The 17,624-nt window shown below is 43.7% G+C and overlaps 1 protein-coding gene across 1 annotated transcript in view; it reads left to right on the top strand.

Annotated features, from left to right (window-relative positions):
* SPATA1 (spermatogenesis associated 1) overlaps window positions 1-14,483 on the top strand; it is a 44,996-nt gene extending 30,513 nt beyond the window's left edge. Inside the window, exons 10-12 of the mRNA XM_029618026.1 lie at window positions 1,331-1,509; window positions 11,035-11,133; window positions 12,125-14,483. Of these exons, the coding sequence (XP_029473886.1) occupies window positions 1,331-1,509; window positions 11,035-11,133; window positions 12,125-12,238 (392 nt within the window). The 3' untranslated portion in view covers window positions 12,239-14,483. The remainder of the gene's footprint in view (window positions 1-1,330; window positions 1,510-11,034; window positions 11,134-12,124) is intronic.
* Window positions 14,484-17,624: the final 3,141 nt, after the last annotated feature.

Genomic DNA, 17,624 nt, shown 5'->3' with positions numbered 1-17,624 from the left:
ACCATGATTTGGCTGCCTGCTCACTATTGCCCGCTGCCCCTTTTTTTTTTCGTGGGCAATCATTTCGCTACAATTATATAATGATTTTATAATTATAATGATAAATCTAGGTCTAAGGGCCTGATTTACTAAGGCTTTTCTCCCATTCTGTGTCTATCGGAAAAATGATTAGTAAAAGTAAGTGAAATGCAAAATCAAATTTACCTCCCCTATACCTCTCCCAAGTATTGACCGAGTTATGAATGTACAGACCCATGTCATGTACCATACTTCTTTTAAATATTGACCTGAATTATGAATGTATTGACCTGACCCCCATGAATGTATAGACCCATATTATGAATGTCTCCTCAAACTATCGAATAGCCATGATCTATGAATGTCTCTTGTGAATGGTTGTGATCTTTATTAAGAATGACAGTATATAAAAGCTTAAATCAATAAATATAGTCTCCTCCTCCTCTCCCCTTTTATCCTTCCTTACAGTCTGCCGCTCCTCCTCCTTCTATCACCTTCCCTGCAAGATGTCTTTCCTCCTCTACCCCTCCCCTGCAGTCTCTCTGTCTCATCTCCCCTCTCATCTACAGAATCTCTCCTTCTTTCTCCTCTTCTCCCTCACTCCCTTCCTTATGGCATTACAAGAACAGCATTGGGTTCTGCTGGAGATACATAACCTCAATGTTGGGACATTGCAGTTGTACAGTTGTGTAGCTTACAGAAAGCAGAAGCTATGATGCTGTTATGACAAGAGTGCCACTGATCCTAGCACGTGTGAGAGTGAAAGCAACTTATGGTGACTTCTGTTTGTAGAAGAACCAGAGAGAGAGAAAAGGGGAAGCACAACCTGCCGCTCCTTTCCACAGTGAAGAAGCTTTATCAGTCTTCATTTTAATATTCTCCTAATGCATCCTGGCACAAACAGTCTAGTTTTTGCTATTGATAATAGGGATAGAAATTAAGTTCTATGACTTCTACTGAGATTTATCATGTGGTGAGCAGAAACCCTGATGTAATTTCTACCCAAGATTCCTCACCAACTTCATGCCCTCTGATCCTGCTTTTATCCCATTACACCTGTGACGTTGAACTTCTTGTTTTTGTAAGACCACAAGCCTATGATGCAGTGGGAGGGTGGGGGCGAGATAACCAGGAATGGTGTAGTAGCCTGTCCAAGTGATATCGAGCCACTGGATAACCCATGTCTCTTACATGGCAGCACACGACCCTGCTGCCAGACTGTAAGGCTAGAGTCAACTCATCAACAAGCAGGGACTTCTGAAAATCTGATCTGAAGGTAAATCAAAAGGATGTTTTACTGCTTTCTTTTTAGCACGCGATGCCTGGAAGAAGAAATACTTTGACACAAAGAAGATCACGGCACCACTGGAGGAAACAGTGAACAAGCTGCGGCAGGAGCTGGAAATTCACTACCATAAATTGCTGAATCAGCTGGAGGCCAGGGATGTCAGGAAGCGATCCCGGGCTCCAGCTCTTGCTGCTGATTCCAAGGTACTCTCTTTTTGTTTTTCTCATTCTCAGCTTTTACAGCATTGCAGTTTATACACTGTGGGCTATTGTGTGATCCTGTGTGCTCTTACTACTTGGCGAGAAGTAGTGGTGTGAGCCCAAGCTGAGCCTACAAGAAGACCCAGGACCTGCTCTGAAAATCAGTTCCCCTCATTGTATATCATGGTCAGCTAACACAGCTAAAACTGAACTTATCCCGAAGTCCCAAGCTTGCTTCTCGTACGGGTCACTTCAGCCCCTCTGATGAAGCAACTTGTCCATGATGTTCATTTGAAGGTCCTTGTCTGTGTCCGGGCTGGAGTGTGCTGCATTTAATGCATTAGCTGATGGGGATATGCTGTGTTAAACAAGATTTTTTGGAGTGAGTCCCAGTGAATGTGGTTCTTCTGGCATGATATGATTTGGTCCAAAAAGTTGTCCTTTGACTCCAAGAGATGGTGCAATGCTTGTTATTGACACTTAAATAAAGCCGGACAGTTCAGTTTTAAAAATGTATATTTATAAGTGATACAGAAAATGAAGGAAGCTTACACAATAAAAGAAAAAAGAGAGGGAAACATCAAATACATGAACCAACTTTTCTTTTGACCGCCAACAGAGAATGGGACTCCAGTATTGAAAAAGGAGACTAGTTCATCAATCGAAAACAAACAAACCAAAAAAAAGAACAAAGATACCAAAACGGAAAAACCAAGATACTAACTGTACATTATACTGCCTGTTCTATAAATACATTTTCTATTTCCTTCCTTTTCTGACTTATCCAACTGTTTTCTATGCAGAAACATTGGCTCATTCTGTATACAATACAGAATACCATCAGCGGGTTATAGATTCACTTGGAATTATGGTTTTAACTTTTTATTACTACAAAAGAAGAAGGTATGGTGCACAATTATTCTTGTCTGAAAGTTTCTAAGGTTCATAAAAAAACAATTTTTATTTCCTCAATAAGGCAAAAATTGCCTATTATAATATCCAGATAGCAAATGCTGATGGTCCTCCGCCAGCCACTTGATCTAGGTTCGATCCCTGCAGCTTGCCCCTGTCACATGATAGGGGCAAGGTCAGGTTGGTGCCATTTTTCAAAATGGCATCACCCAGGGCTAGAGGGTGCTCTAGGCCTCCAGCTAGCTATTGAAGAGCCTTTTTCAAGGTACCGGGGGGAGGGGGGGGAAATTAGGGGGTTGGCGGGATCCATCTATCCCTATCCAGATCATCAGGAAACTCTTTTTTTGGGGTTAGGGAGTGGGAGATGGGGGGAGGACATTAGACACCAGAAAATTGTAATTACTTGGAAGGGGAGTGGGATGAGGAGGCAGTCCCTTGGCTATGGGATGTTTTGGCTTAGAAGCAGGGGAGAATGAGGGAAAGGGCCATTGCCTCACATGTACCATATGTATTTTTTTGGGGGGATGGGGCAGTGCTGCTCCAGTAGGGGGGGGGGGGGTTGACCCCAAGGTGATTTTTTTAATGCTTTTGGAGAAGGGCCATTTTTCGGGCCCTTTAAATAATGACAACCCTGGTCAAGGAGGGCTGCCATCATACGGGAAGGGATGGTACTGTAGTGTGATTTTTTTTTTTGTGGGCAATAAAAAAAAAATCATGCTGCAGTAGAGCCACGATAATTTGTCAGGAAGGGGCGATATATTGCGGGGATGCCCCTCCTGCAGTAAACTGTTGTGGCTTGATAAATTATCCCCTGGGTGATGCACACTATTCCTTTAACAGCCGATTTATATATGGGATGAAGGAGAAAGGAGAGGCCAATGTGAACATCAAAACCATAAATAATAGTTTGCATTCATTTAATGCATTCATCCAAACAGGATCCAAATTGCTTTTACAGTAGTTCAAAGGCATCCGTCATCTTAGCTATTTGAGCAGTTGGTTGGCAGGAAACCGCTGGTGCAAGCTATATAATTAGTTATTGTCATGACTGCCTGGTGATCATGTGCTGCCAATATGTGTATTGTTTTTAATTACCAGGGTAATAATTATTCACTGCTTCGAGTATTCATATAGATCGGGGAAGTAGCATAGAATAAATTTTACATAAACCAAATCCATGCAGCCAGATCTTAGGTGGATGACCTGGCAGCAAATCTTTGGTAGCTTATACTGTGTGAAAGTTCTGAGAATGAAGAAGGGATAATATTCTTGACATTGTTCTTACGTAGTACCGCTGTCTAAGCTGAAGCCCAAGGAGAGAGAGTAATGACTTGCTCGTGTTCATCCCGAGAGCCAGGGACAGAAGTTTCCTTTGTTTTGTCCTGAATCACAGTTCAAAGCTGCCAACAGCTGGCCACACCCCCTCTCTACATCTGTCTCAGGAGAGTAGCTATAACCTTCCTGTTATCTCTGTCCTGGCACAATGGCTGGTCCATGTTATTTACACAGCAGATCAAGATGTTTTCTATCCAAATAGTATTTAGATCATGGATTACTAATTCTGTATATTTTATCCACATGTAATGGATCCTCAAATTGAATTTCCAGGATAGGAGCTAATAATGGTGTCATGATCTCTTAGTAACACTGATCAAATCCTCTTCTTCATTTTCTACTAACCCACAAATCCAAAGAAGATTAGGTCCTAATTTATTTGTAAGTGTCATTTTGTCTGGAAAAATGAATTTTCTTTAATGAATGCTGTAGAAACTTCTTTCTTAGACTCTAGGAGGGCAATTTTTTAACTGTGTGCTGTCAGTAAAGCCTCCACATACCTTTTAGGGTGGATTTTAAAAGCTCTGCTCGCGTAAATCCGCCCGGATTTACGCGAGCAGAGCCTTGCTCGCCGGTGCGCCTATTTTCCATAGGCCTGCCGGCACGCGCAGAGCCCCGGGACTCGCGTAAGTCCCGGGGTTTTTTGTCGGGGGCGTGTCGGGGCAGGGCCGATCAACGCGGCGTTTTGGGGGCGTGACGCGGCGTTTTGGGGGCGGGGTTTCGGCCTGGGGCGGTCCGGGGGCATGGCCGCGCCCTCCGGAACCGCCCCCGGGTCGCGTCTCAGCGCGCCAGCGGCCCGCTGGCACGCGTGGATTTACGTCTCCCTCCGGGAGGCGTAAATCCATGGATAAAGGTAGGGGGGGAGGTTTAGATAGGGCCAGGGGGGTGGGTTAGGTAGAGGAAGGGAGGGGAAGGTGAGGGGAGGGCGAAAGAGCTTTCCCTCCGAGGCCGCTCCGATTTCGGAGCGGCCTTGGAGGGAACGGAGGCAGGCTGCGCAGCTCGGCGTGCGCCGGCTGCCCAAAATCGGCAGCCTTGCGCACGCTGATCCTGGATTTTAGCAGATACGCGCGGCTACGCGCGTATCTACTAAAATCCAGCTTACTTTTGTTTGCGACTGGTGCGCCAACAAAAGTACGCGAACGCACAGTTTTTAAAAATCTACCCCTTTGTGTGCAGACTTTACCCCGAATTTTCAAAGTGAACTTATGCGCGGAATTTTGCTTTGAAAATTCTCAGCTAGTGGGCCTGGTACGTGCACAGATTCGCTTGCACAAAGTTATACACAGTGATGGGAACAGCACATCTTCTAAAGTATTAAAATACGTCTGTACACTGTTCTGAAAATACTTGCACATGTACTTGGAATCAGAGTTTGCTCAGACCGTCACCAGTTCACCTACACCTTCTAGCTCTTCATCCTTCACCCCCACAGGCAAAAGACAAGTGCAGTTTAAATTGTACGATTTGATTAGCAGGTGCAAAAGTGTTCAGATTACGTATGCGCATAAATCTCTTACAGAATAACTCGTGCACGCACGTATGAACCCCACCCCCTTTTTAACCTCTTAAAATGTATGAGATACTGTAAGTACACACATACTTGCGAGATATATAAAATATCACATATGTGCAACTATGCTGTTTTTATGCACACAGCTCCCCCATAACGCTTTGAAAATTCACTGATAAAACCTGGTTTTAGGTGCCTAAATGGCTTTAAAAATCCCTAAAGGCTAGAGGATGGAAATAAAGAAAAGAGTGCATGGGGGTAACAGGGGGTAACTTGCTGGTGTGGCTGTTGCTACCCTTAACAAATAAGTTTAAATTGTTTCAATGGCAGTGAGAAAAGGGGAATTGATTTCAGACAGCAACCATCGAGGGCTAACTTTTTCAGTTAGGGGAACAAATAAAAATGAGGATAACTTGCTGATGCTGCGCTTACTATCCTTAATCACTAAGCCTGATACTTTGATGCAGCTCCATCATTTCTCTTCTTCCACGGCAAGGGTTAAGGGAAATTGGATTCAAACAGCATCCGAGGGCCCTGACTTGTACGGTCTGGTAAACTAAGCAGGAGGGTAACCAGCAGATACTGGAATAAGCTTGCTGGGCAGACTGGGTGGATCATTTGGTCCTTTTCTGCCGTCATTTCTATGTTTCGATCCTCAGAGATTATTTACTTTATCATCATCTATGTGCGTTTGTACTCCGCACTGAGCTAGTTTACTTGCAAAGGGCGGACTATAAATCGTTTTAAATAAATAAAAATAAAAACATTCATCCTCATCGTTTATTTCACACTTTTCCAGCAGGTCAGGGTTGCAAATATATAAACTAAAATATAAACTAAAAATGTATATATAATAAAAATATTTATAAAATAAAAACTAATGTATAAACTAAAATAAAAAGGCATCGTGTCACAGCACGTCAGTGCTAACGATTCTAACGTCTGAAATAAATAGAATGGCATAAAAATCATCAATAATTGCACATCATTTCCTCTCTCATTCCAAGTTATTGTTTTCCTTGTTATATGTAACTGCTTTTCTGCACTATTGTTTAAATGGTAAAGTTTATTATAATTTCACCCCTGTTTCTTGTGAACCAGCATGATGGGACCACCGTCTTGAATGTTGGTATATAAAAAACTTAAATAAATAAATAAATAAAATAAACATAAGGAAAGCATCGCAGTTTAGGATCAGGAATGTATCATGTAAATTAGAGTAATAATAATAATTCACAGTGAAGGAGAGATACAGTTTTTGCAAATATGTTGCAGGAGAATAATCACAGTGTGGTGAGTGTGTGCAGTGCGTAGGACGGTCTCCATAAATAAGAAAGCTCTGAAGCAGTTCCCCATAGAGGTGATTTGTGAGCAAACTCATGATTAGGGAGCTCATATCATGACTATGGGCCAAAAGCTACTTCAGAGAGCCTCGTAAAACCAAGAAATCTGGAACTAGTCTGATATTTGGTGGAAGAAAGGCCCATAGAGTTGGATCGGATCCTGAGGTTATCTTTCTGATGCTTTATTGGGGCCTGGCAAAACTAGACGGGCTTGTGATAGTGAGCAGAGAAGGGGTGGAAAGGTGCTGAGGTAGAGTGGTGGTGCCTAAGCCTTTGAAGGCTTTAAACTTGGCCTGGTAAGAGTGATGGGAGCCTGTGCAGTTCTTCTGAATTCAGCATTATTCAAGCCGCTGCATTCTGTATTAGCTGCAGACATCAGTTTTGTTTGTTGGGAATCCCTGTATATAGTGAATTACAGTAATCCAGGAGGGAGATTATGCAGGCCTGGATGACTGTGGCAAAGGTGGGCCCTTGAAGAAGTGACAGTGGTGTTGTATTTGGTGATAGAGCAGATTTGGCCAATGTAAGGACATGACCATCATACACAAATTACTAAACAATGAACATCAAGGTCAAATTGGTTTAAACATAACCCCCCAGAATCTCCAAAGAAACTTACGCTCAAACAACACAAGCCACTTAACAGTCCCCCCCCCCCGTCCCCCCCATCAGAGATGCTCACTTGGCAACAGCCAGAGAGAGAGCATTTTCCATCGCCTGCCCTAAAATATGGAACTCCCTCCTAAAAGATTTGAGAACCCAACCTAACCTCAAAACTTTCAAAAAAGATATAAAAACATGGCTGTTTTACAAAGTCTACATTGACAATCAAACATCACAACATCCAAACATCCATCAGTCACTCAAACATGATTTTTTTCTGGACTATAAAAAAGATTAACTTTTCATTTATAATATGTATCCTGTTATACCTTAATTCACAATTGTTAAGAAAATACCTTTTGAATCTTGTAAACCGTTGTGATGGCTTCACCGAATGACAGTATATAAAACTCAACAAATAAATAAATAAATAGATAGAGCTTTAGCAGTGAGCTTACAGTCCAGCATGAATCCCAGGCTCCAACCCGGCAGGTATAGTGAGCGCTATGCCTTCAAGGGCCACCTTTAATCATCTAAAGCCTTTTATTTTTTTATTATCAATGTACAGTATTTCTGTCTTTTGTGGGTTTAGCCTCTGTTGCTGTGGCCATTCGGAGATTTTTCCTAATCACTCGTTCAGATTGGTCATTGTTTTTATCAGGGTCTGGCTGAGAGAGACCAACAGCTGATTATCTCACAAACGTAGGTGCTTTGATAGTTTCTGAAGAGTTCACCTAGGGAGGCCATGCAAAGGTTGAGCAGAGTTGGTGATAATATAGATGCCTGTGGTACTCCATAGCAGATGGGGTGAGGCGAGGTGGTGCAATAGTGCAGATCCAAGTGAGAAAGTCTGGGAGCAGTTATGGAGACGTGATTTGTACCAGCCTTGCGCGGGTCCTGCTAGTCCTAGCTCTTTTAAGTGAGTAGTTGGGATTTCATGGTCAACAGTGTTGAATGTTGCTGAGCAGTCAAGGAGTAATCGTAGAGCAGTTTGTCCACGAGCCAAGCAGAATTGTAATTCATTGGTTAGGTTTATCAGTACAGCTTCTGTAATGTGGTACGGTCTGAATCCACACTGGAATGAATCTAGGGTGTCTGTAATCCAAAGTACCTCAAACAGCTGTACTGGCAAAGCTTTTTTGATGATGTTGCCTAGGAATGGTAGAGTTGAGACTAGGCAGTAAATGGTTGAGTTTTTTTAAAGTTTGTCTTAGAGCTATTTTTGAGCAGAGAAGCAGGCTGAAAAGAGAAGAGATTCAGCAGGCTGTGAGTGGAGCCCAGCCCACTCACAGTTCAAGAAATGTGCCAGCAAGGCCACGGTGGAGCCCAACCCGTCCACAGCAGAAGAGAGAGAGAAGGGCCTGGGAATGGCCGAAGACAGAAGAGAGAGGCCAGGGAGAGCTGGGGGCAGAACCCATATGCCTGCAGAAGGAAGGAGAGACCAAAAGAACCTGTGAGCCAGAAAGAGTGGAAGGGTGTATGTGTGTATGTGAGGCCACCTCTGTTTGTATATGTGTGTGAAATAGAGTGAGAGTGCATGTATGTGTGGAGCCTGTGTAAGTGTGTGTGCCAGAGAGAGAGGGAGCCTGAGTGAAGGGGGGAGTGTATGCAAGAAACAGAGTGTCCGTATGAGGGGGTGTATGAGAGAGACAGAGGGAAGGGGTGGGTGTGTGGGAGAGAGGGAACCTCTAAGAGGGAATGTGTATATGAGTGAGAGAGCGAGGGAGTTTATATGAGGCTGTGTGTGAGAGGATTGTGTGTGCACGAGAGAGTAATGGTGTTAGTGAGAGAGAGGGAGCCTGTATGAGGGTGTATATGTGACTGAGACAGTGAACCTATGTGTGTGTGTGTATGTGCATGTGAGAGGGGGCCTGTCTGAGTGAATGAGGGTGTATGTATGTAAGGGAGAGAGAGAGAGTATGAGAGCGAGAGAGCATATGTATATGTGTGTGTGTGTGTCTGGTAGAGTCTGCATATATGGGAGAGCCTGTGTGTGTATATGAGAGAGAGAGGATAAAGTTTGTGTTCAACAACCCCCACTCACCAACCTATCAGCTAATCCACTACTATCTCAGGGCACCTGGAAATCAAATGTTCCCAGATATGGTGAGTGGGTTAGTTTTAATCATTTTTTTTATCTTCCTGCTCCTTTGTACTTCCAGCTCACTTGGAACCAGGGCTGGGATCCAGTTTCCTCTTACAATCAGTCCAGTCATTACAGCGGCAGCCTTGGGCCAGGGGCCATGCACCAGGGCTCCTTCTAGACCTGTACAGTCATGGGCCCTGAATCCGGCCACTAGGTGTCACCCTTAAGCAATGACCAGGAAGCCCTCCCCTACCTGGGAGTTTGTGAATGCTGCGAACATAGCATTCCCAACCCTGGCTGACCCGGGAAGCAAAAGACCTGAACTGGGGACCTTACACACAGCACTTACCTGTTGAGCTACCGGTCCACCCACAGTGTACTTCTGACACCAGCATAGGGGGTGAATCCATAATTACAGCTTGTTTCAGTTTTTTTTTTTTCTTAGCTATCAAATCTAAATTAGCTTTTAGCTTGTCTTCAACTGAACTGAGTCATTTATTAATCAGCTTTTTAAATCTTGAGCAGGGGCAGCAAAAGATGATTTTTTTAAATTTAATGCTACAGTTCAGATCTCATCTATCACCACTGCTTCTGAAACTATAGGCCCAACATATGAGGATCTCCATAACCTCTTTCTGAGTGCCACAGATAGTATCAGCAACTTGCAAGTTGGGTTCCTTTTCATCTCCGAGATAAACCTTATGAGCAGAGGCATTAGAGAAAGCAGCCTCGGTTACAACTTCAGTCTTGTGAAGTCTGGAACGTTGTGTACATCTTCCCATGAAGGAGCACTATTCTCCCCCCTTCCCCCTCGCACTGTGCCATGTTAACTATGCGCCATACCATCCGACTCCTCTAGTCTGGCCAACCTGCACATCAGCTTTTCTCATGTTTCCAATTAGAGACGCGTTCTCCGTGTGACAGCTCCATATCGAAGACAAGGTCAAGCTGAAAAGGAATAGAAGGTAGTAAAGGCAAAATGCTAAATCTGGTGCAGTAAACAAAGCTCATGTAGAGGGATCTGATCACTGCATCCATTTTGCCTCCCAAATAGTAGGCCGGCTCGAAGGAGCACTCAATTGTTTGCTCCCAATGAACCTCCTCCTCTTGTTGAGTTTTAGCCTGGATTCTCCCTCCTCTTGCTTGTACGGTCCCAGGGTCTTTGCAGCAGTTTTCAAAGACAGGAGTACACCGAGGACTTTCACTTTGAAACTTGCCATGGGTTCACAGATCGCACGGTCTGTGAACCCACGGTCACTTGCAACAGCTTTTCCTGTTTTAGCAATGGGAAATAACACACATTGTTAATATGTTTTTTTATATTATGTTCACCTCTATATTTCCCCCTCCTTTCAATTACTCTCTTGTTAATATGTTATATTTGTTTAATGTTAAACTTGTTCGATGTAAAGCGCTTTTCCAAGCACTAGTTTTATGTTACGCTGTGAACCGATGTGATATCACTGATGAATGTCGGTATATAAAATCGTTAATTAAATAAATAAATAAATAAATAAATAAAAATAAAAAAAAAATATAAATCTGAGCCCTGGGCATACTTCTAACCGGGGCTAAGGGTGGGCAGTTTTCAGACGAGTCTTGAACCTGGGTAAAGGGCATTTGAAAATTGCCCTCCCCATGCACAGGGTACATACAGGATCAGTTTCAGTCCCTCTGTGGTTTATTTGCTTCTGGACAGAGCTGTAACTGAGTGACAAACGTTTCTGCTTTTGCTGTAGAATTCCATGATTATCCAGATCATCAAACAGCAGTATGAAATTGATCAACAGAAGCGAAAACTGGAAAATGCTAAAATGAAATTAGTAAAAGAACTTAAGGTAATCTTCACTTTAATCCTGCTGACAGGAAGATGCAAAAATATTTTGTCAGCTGTTTGCAGGTCTGTGTTGTTTCCTGTTTTATGTACACACTCCCTTCTTATTCTGAAAACTCTCCCAAAGAAACAGGAAGCAGTCAAAAGTGTTTAATATCAGCCCTAGACTCACTGTAATCTGTATTTCAAAATTCATCACACTAAAATTATTGCTGTGCAAACTGGTACAGTGCTATGTAATATTGGAATATTTGCTCCATCCTACACAACCAGAAGTTGAGCAAACTGAAATACAGAAAAACAAATAACTTTAAGAAACAAAGTTACTTGCTTAGTAATTTTCAGGCTGTATTCCAAGCTACCAAGCAGGGGTTCATGTCGTACAGGCTGTCATGGGCTCTGTGGGGCACTAGACTAACGCTGGCGAGAGTGCACACAACCCTGAGATTACAAAGCATATAACTTCAATGTTTTGAGGAGGGCAAGAGGTTGATGACAACTCCTGTCCCTTTTGGCATCCAGCTCAATTTAAAACAGCCTCTACTGTGGCTTCAGTCCTACGAGCTTTCATTCACAAGGGTCTGGAGTTTCCCCCAGGACAGAGGTCCTTGGCCTGGATGCGTACGTTGTGGCTTCTCCTCGAATCCAGTGCATGCGTTCCCCAAGTCTGGGCAGCAGGTGTCGCTGTTGAGCTGTCTTCCCAACATCCAAGCTGCAGCAACCAGGCTCAAAAATCAACCTCTATTTTTTTCCAGTTATTTGTACCTTTGAGGGGGGTTTCTGGCCCCGTAGACTCATGGACCTTGCTGAAGTATGGCTGTAAAATCTGCTCTTAGAAGTGATGGAAACAGGATGTATGGTTAAAATCTAAAAGGTCCATGAACCACAGTCTACAGGATGAAAATAAATCAATAATAAGACTTTACATTCTGCATGAGGAAAGCGGGGATTAAATGTCAAGGTGTGCATGAAAATAGCCTTTGTTTCTGTTACAGATGAGAAAACAAGCTACATCAGATTTACGAGTCTTAAGGGCTGAGCTGACCCAGAAGAAGGTTCAGTGCTCTTTAGTGGACCCAGCAGATGCCTTGCTTCTGGCGAATGCTTGACTTGTCGAAGGCACTCACCCATGAAACCGCTCTGAACACTTACAACACCGATACGGCTCCCTCCTTTGGCTGTGATGACAAATGCTAATGTATACCCTCATCTGGATAGCCAAATGTTTGTGTGGCCTTTTTATTTATTTTTAACTGAAGCCTTCTTAAATCCTCTCTGAAATTTTAAAACCAAAATATATCCTATTGAGTGTAGTGCCATGCATGTTGACAATTATCATTACGTCTACAGCAGCTATGCTTTTTTACAGAATGAAGACTTGTTTATTCTTCAGCAAGCTCTAGCTGAGAACAAGAGATTATGGCTCCTCCTGTTCTCACTGCTAAAATGTTTTGGTTTATTATTTGAACAATCTTTAGGAGGAGGTCAATACTCAAATCCTGGCTGGCTAAGTTTAGATGTTCTCAAGAACAGCTCTAGACTTAGCCGCATAACTTTAGATGGCTAAGTCTCAATATCGCTAAGTTATCTGGCTAAGTAGTGCCGTCCTGATCTGCTCACTGCCCACCCCCCTTTTATCTGACTAGCTAGCTGCCGCTGAACTTGAGCAATTATTCAGCAGCTGTTAGCTATCCAGATAAGTCCTACTTATCCAGTTATCTGCCAGATGAAGATCAGCCCCAATAAGTTTTACAGATGGGATTGCGAAGCTCACACTAAGGGTAACTTTCAAAGCTGTTTCTACAGATGCAGAAATGGGTTTTAGACAATGTCACACCCCCATCTATGGGTTAAAAGTATGTGCATAGGGCCTCTCTGCATGTAACTTTATCAACAGGGTGATGGCTGTAGGGACAGGGTTGCCTTTGCCCTTATGCACATACTCTTGCTGGAAAAAGGACCTGCACAACTTTGCAGGTGTAGAGGGGTGTGTGGAATTTCGCTGGGATAATTTGCAAAGGGAAGGTACACGCAATACTTTTCCATTGAAAATTGGTGTAAAGGCTGCTGGCCATTGACTTTGCCTCAATGTGAGCAAACTATAAATAAACTTGGATTGGGCTGTATCGGGTGGTTAGAAAATGATCCCCTATGACCTAAAGCAGTGTTTCTCAACCCACTGGCTGCTGGCTTTTCAGGATATTTCTATAGAATACGCACAAAAATCTCATCTGGAGAAGGCCTAGGGGGGTCCTCCAGGATTGGCTTGAGAACCACCTCTAGTAAAGGGGTTTCCCAGGTTTGTGTCTATGGGGAAAAGGTTTAGTACATGGTTCTAGTTACTTCCAGCTTAGGCCTCTATCAGGATTCAGAAGTGGCAGTCATTTTGATTAAGGAGCATTGGTTTGTGGCCCCCATACATTTCATAAATTGGTCACAATATATGTGCTGTCCACTAGAGTGGGGCTGGGAAGTTGATTAAAAAAAAATCCCATAGAGGACATTCATCATTTCTTGGAAAAGGGGCTCCCCTATAAGGTTCTTCATGTCAGAAACTAATATAGCATGGGGAAGTTGTAAAGACTTCTGTACTAATTTGGGTTGAAGTTGCATTTCTGCACAACCACTCAAATAAAATCAATTCTCTTCACTACTTTGGGTACAACACTATACTATTTCTTTAATTATTAAAAAAAAGATTGTTACTTTGAAACTCTGGATGAATGTCACATGCTCTCAAAGCTTTTCCTTTTTATAGCAGACGCTGCTGCTGGGGTGGAGTCAGAGAGCTTCCTGAGTTTCTAAAAAGCCTCCCATGCTATTTAGCCACAAGGGACCCTGCAGCATGGCTTAGTTCTTGGATGGGTAACGGGGCTGCGTAAGAGCAGGGAAGGAGGAAAGATAACTGATGCCCGTAGAGCAAGGCCCAGGAATCATTGTCAGAGGAAAAACATCCCTCCCCCGTAGCAAGGATTTAAAATAATAATTCAAAAGGGAAGGAAGCTAGGGTGTGAGAAACATGGGAAAAGAGAGGCAGTAATCATCCCTATGGACTGAAATGCTGAAAAACTGAAGTTTTGATGCAGTCGGTGCTGATGAGCTATAATCGATAGGACGGGGCCACATTAATGTGCCACTGAAAGTGCATCTGGCTGCCTACAGACCAAGGTTTAAGCACAATTAATTTGCCCTTTTCTAATCAAAAGAATGTGAGACTCTGCCTCTTAATACACGGGCGGATTTTAAAAGCCCTGCTCGCCGGCGCGCCTATTTTCCATAGGCTGCTGGCGTGGGCAGAGCCCCGGGACGCGCGTAGGTCCCGGGGTTTTTTGAAGGGGGCGTGGCGCCGGCCCGGGGGCGTGGTCCAGGCCTTCGGACCAGCCCCCGGGTCGGAGCACAGCGTGCCAGCAGTCCGCAGGCGTAAATCTACGGACAAAGGTAAGGGGGGGGTGGGTTAGGTAGAGGAAGGGAGGGGAAGGTGAGGGAAGGGCAAAAGAGAGTTCCCTCCGAGGCCGCTCCGATTTCGGAGCGGCCTCGGAGGGAACGGTGACAGGCTGCGTGGCTCGGCGCGTGCCGGCTGCCCAAAATCGGCAGCCTTGCGCACGCCGATCCAGGATTTTAGAAGATACGCGCGTATCTTCTAAAATCCAGCGTACTTTTGTTTGCGCCTGGTGAGCAAACAAAAGTACGCGAACGCGCTTTTTTTAAAAATCTACCCCACAAGGTATAACACTGTAAATCAAATATCACATTGAAGTTTGGTCTATTTTTTTCTAAAGCATACAATACCAAAATTGACAGTGCAAGGAAACATAGCTTAAAAATGTTTTTATGAAAGAACACATTCTCCATTTAGAGAAAAAAAAAGTGTTAGTTTATTGAAAAATAAATTAAGCTAGGTTTTATCTGAACTTTGATTTTATGCTGATGGGTTTAGAGCAGCAATGTTGCCATTTTTCAATGTTCATTTTGTAAATGCACCTGGTGGTTACTGGAAAAGGCAGGAGAGAAATATTTTAAATAAAGCATGGTAATTTAAAATGTTTCATTTTTTTCTCTCTACACAACCTTCACTATTGCAGACCTTTTTTCGTACTGACAGAGGACCTGTGTTTGTTTGCTCCCTCTAGCCTCCTCCTGTCATTGCACAGGCAGACACTGGGGAAGGGAGTAGGTAGTAACAGTCTATAGCTAGAACAATGGTCTGACAAAATTAGTTTTAGTGTAACAAATCACACACTCTCAAGCTTTCACTGGTCTAGGTGGAATATAAAACACCTCAATATTTCCTGGGTGGTTTTCCAACTTCACAATCTAGGTTAATTGCTTTTGTAGATAATAGTTTGTAAATGTCATGGTAAAATAACTTCTAAGAACCTGATTTACTAAGGGTTTTTCCCCATAGACCAAATCTGGCCCCAAAACGGATTAAAAAAAAATATTAAACTAGAATTAAATAACCCCACTCTTCAAACAGGGAATTAAAAGTACTAACATTAACTTATTCATTTTCAGATGTATTATAAAAATCTGCTGTTTTAAGAGATAACAATCTGATCAGCAGAAGATTAAAAAGCAAGATCAGTTATAATGTATTTCAAATCTGTATACAAAATTATCCTGACTTTAAAATTGTTCTTGGTAGCCAGGAGCACCATGGTTTAATTTGTAGATAAAAATGAAGTAGAATTGATGATTGGGGAGGAGAGGCGGGGCTGGATGTGACCAATGGGAGGGAGAGGGATAAGGGCTGGCTGTGACCTGACACAAACACAAGCAGAAGCAGTGGAGCTGACATTCACCTCCGACCTTGGCTATTCTTTCATGGCCTCTGTCCTTATGCCAGAAACTGTACAAGAATCAAGCTCATGTTTGCTCTGCTTCCTCTGGCCAGAAATGATCTATGCCACCATCACCTTTACTCTGATCTGCAGTAAGCTGCAACTGATTTACACTACTGGCTCTACTCTGACTTCTTGAATTTAAAAAAAAAAAAAAAAGTGGCCAAAGGCCAGCCTGGGGTGTTCTGCCAGAAATTAAGCAAACAGCCAAAATGGGGGTGAATTATCACAAGTTTGAAACTTGTCAGCTGTAGTGCTAATCAAGGACAGGGTTGAAGCCTTGACAACTAGCACGGATGCGCCTAAGTTTCAACCTTATGCTAATTCAACCTCTTTTGTACTTGTTCTTTGCTCTGCAGTATCTGCTTTAGTATCACCCCTGCCTCACAGTTACTCCTGGGAGAATTCTGCGCTACTGCGGAATGCAGAATTCCCCCTTCTCACAGATTTTCACCATTGCCTCGCCGATTTTCTCCCTCCAAAACCGGAAGCGCACAGACAGCGGCTATCACGAGAGTGGGGGCATCTCAGCACGGCAGAAAATAGCAGGAGGCCCTGGCATGCTGCGAACGGAGCATGTCCCACCACATGCCAGTGAGACAGAATGTGTGTGTGAGAGAAGGGAGGGTGACAGAGAGCATGGTTGGTGAGGGGGGGGGGAGGTGAGAGAGCAGGAGGGTGTGAGAGAGCATGGTGGGGAAGGTGAGAGAGCCTATATGAGGAGATTGTGAAGGAGTGTGTATGTGTGTGAGAGATTAGGAGCTCGTGTGCAGGGAAAAAGGGATTGTGTGTATGTGAGGGTGCTAGCCTGTGTGAAGGGATTGTGTATGTGAGAGAGCCTATATGAGGGTGTGTGTATTAGAGAGAGGGAGCATGTGTATGAGAGAGGGAGGGACAGAGGGAGCCTGTATGAGGGGCAGTACTGAGAACAGGGTCAAAGTCTGGGACTGGCAATAGAGTGGAAAGGGTTGAGCCTAGAGGTGAAGGGGAGAGATATTGGCAGGTGGAGGAGTTGGGGCCTGAGAGGGCAAACTGGCCAGGGGAGTAGGGAGAGTGAGTGGAAGGGACAGTGAATTTCTAGGGAAGTTCTGCCACTTTAAGTAACAACTTTTTTCTGTAATAATTTAAAATATACGGGTAGTTACTTAAAGACTGTCATGTAAATTGTGTTATTTTGACCAATATAAAGTTTGCAGAATTTTCAGATTTTGTGCGCAGAATTCCCCCAGGAGTACTCACAGTACAGGAGGGAAGAGAGCTCTAAGCTACCCCCTCCCCTGCAGACTGCCTGAAGGGAGGGGCTGGAGCTGAACACCCCTGCTGCTCTGCCCCTTAAGTCTGAAAAGAAGTGGCAGAACTGCATCCCAGCCCATTCCCCACAAATTAAGCCCTGATTATCACTGTTTTCACTTGTACCAAAGCACCTCATTCCTGAAGGTGTGGTAGGATGGTCAGCAGTAGGTCACCATAAAAGACATTAGGGAGGAAGGGGCAGGGATAATAGCTCACCTCTGTCTATTAAGGAGCAAACAATGGCATGCCAAGTGATGTCTGGCACACTGCTTTGGTCTTACCACGTGCTCTGTGCCTTATCATAGCAAAACAGAACTGTAGGAATGTAATAAACTTTTATAATTTGGCATTATAAAGCAGC

The sequence above is a fragment of the Rhinatrema bivittatum genome, chromosome 10 (genome assembly GCF_901001135.1).
Source record: "Rhinatrema bivittatum chromosome 10, aRhiBiv1.1, whole genome shotgun sequence".
Lineage (NCBI taxonomy): Eukaryota > Metazoa > Chordata > Amphibia > Gymnophiona > Rhinatrematidae > Rhinatrema > Rhinatrema bivittatum.
The sequence above is the reverse complement of the archived record's forward strand: the minus strand, read 5'-3'. Positions and strand labels throughout refer to the sequence as shown.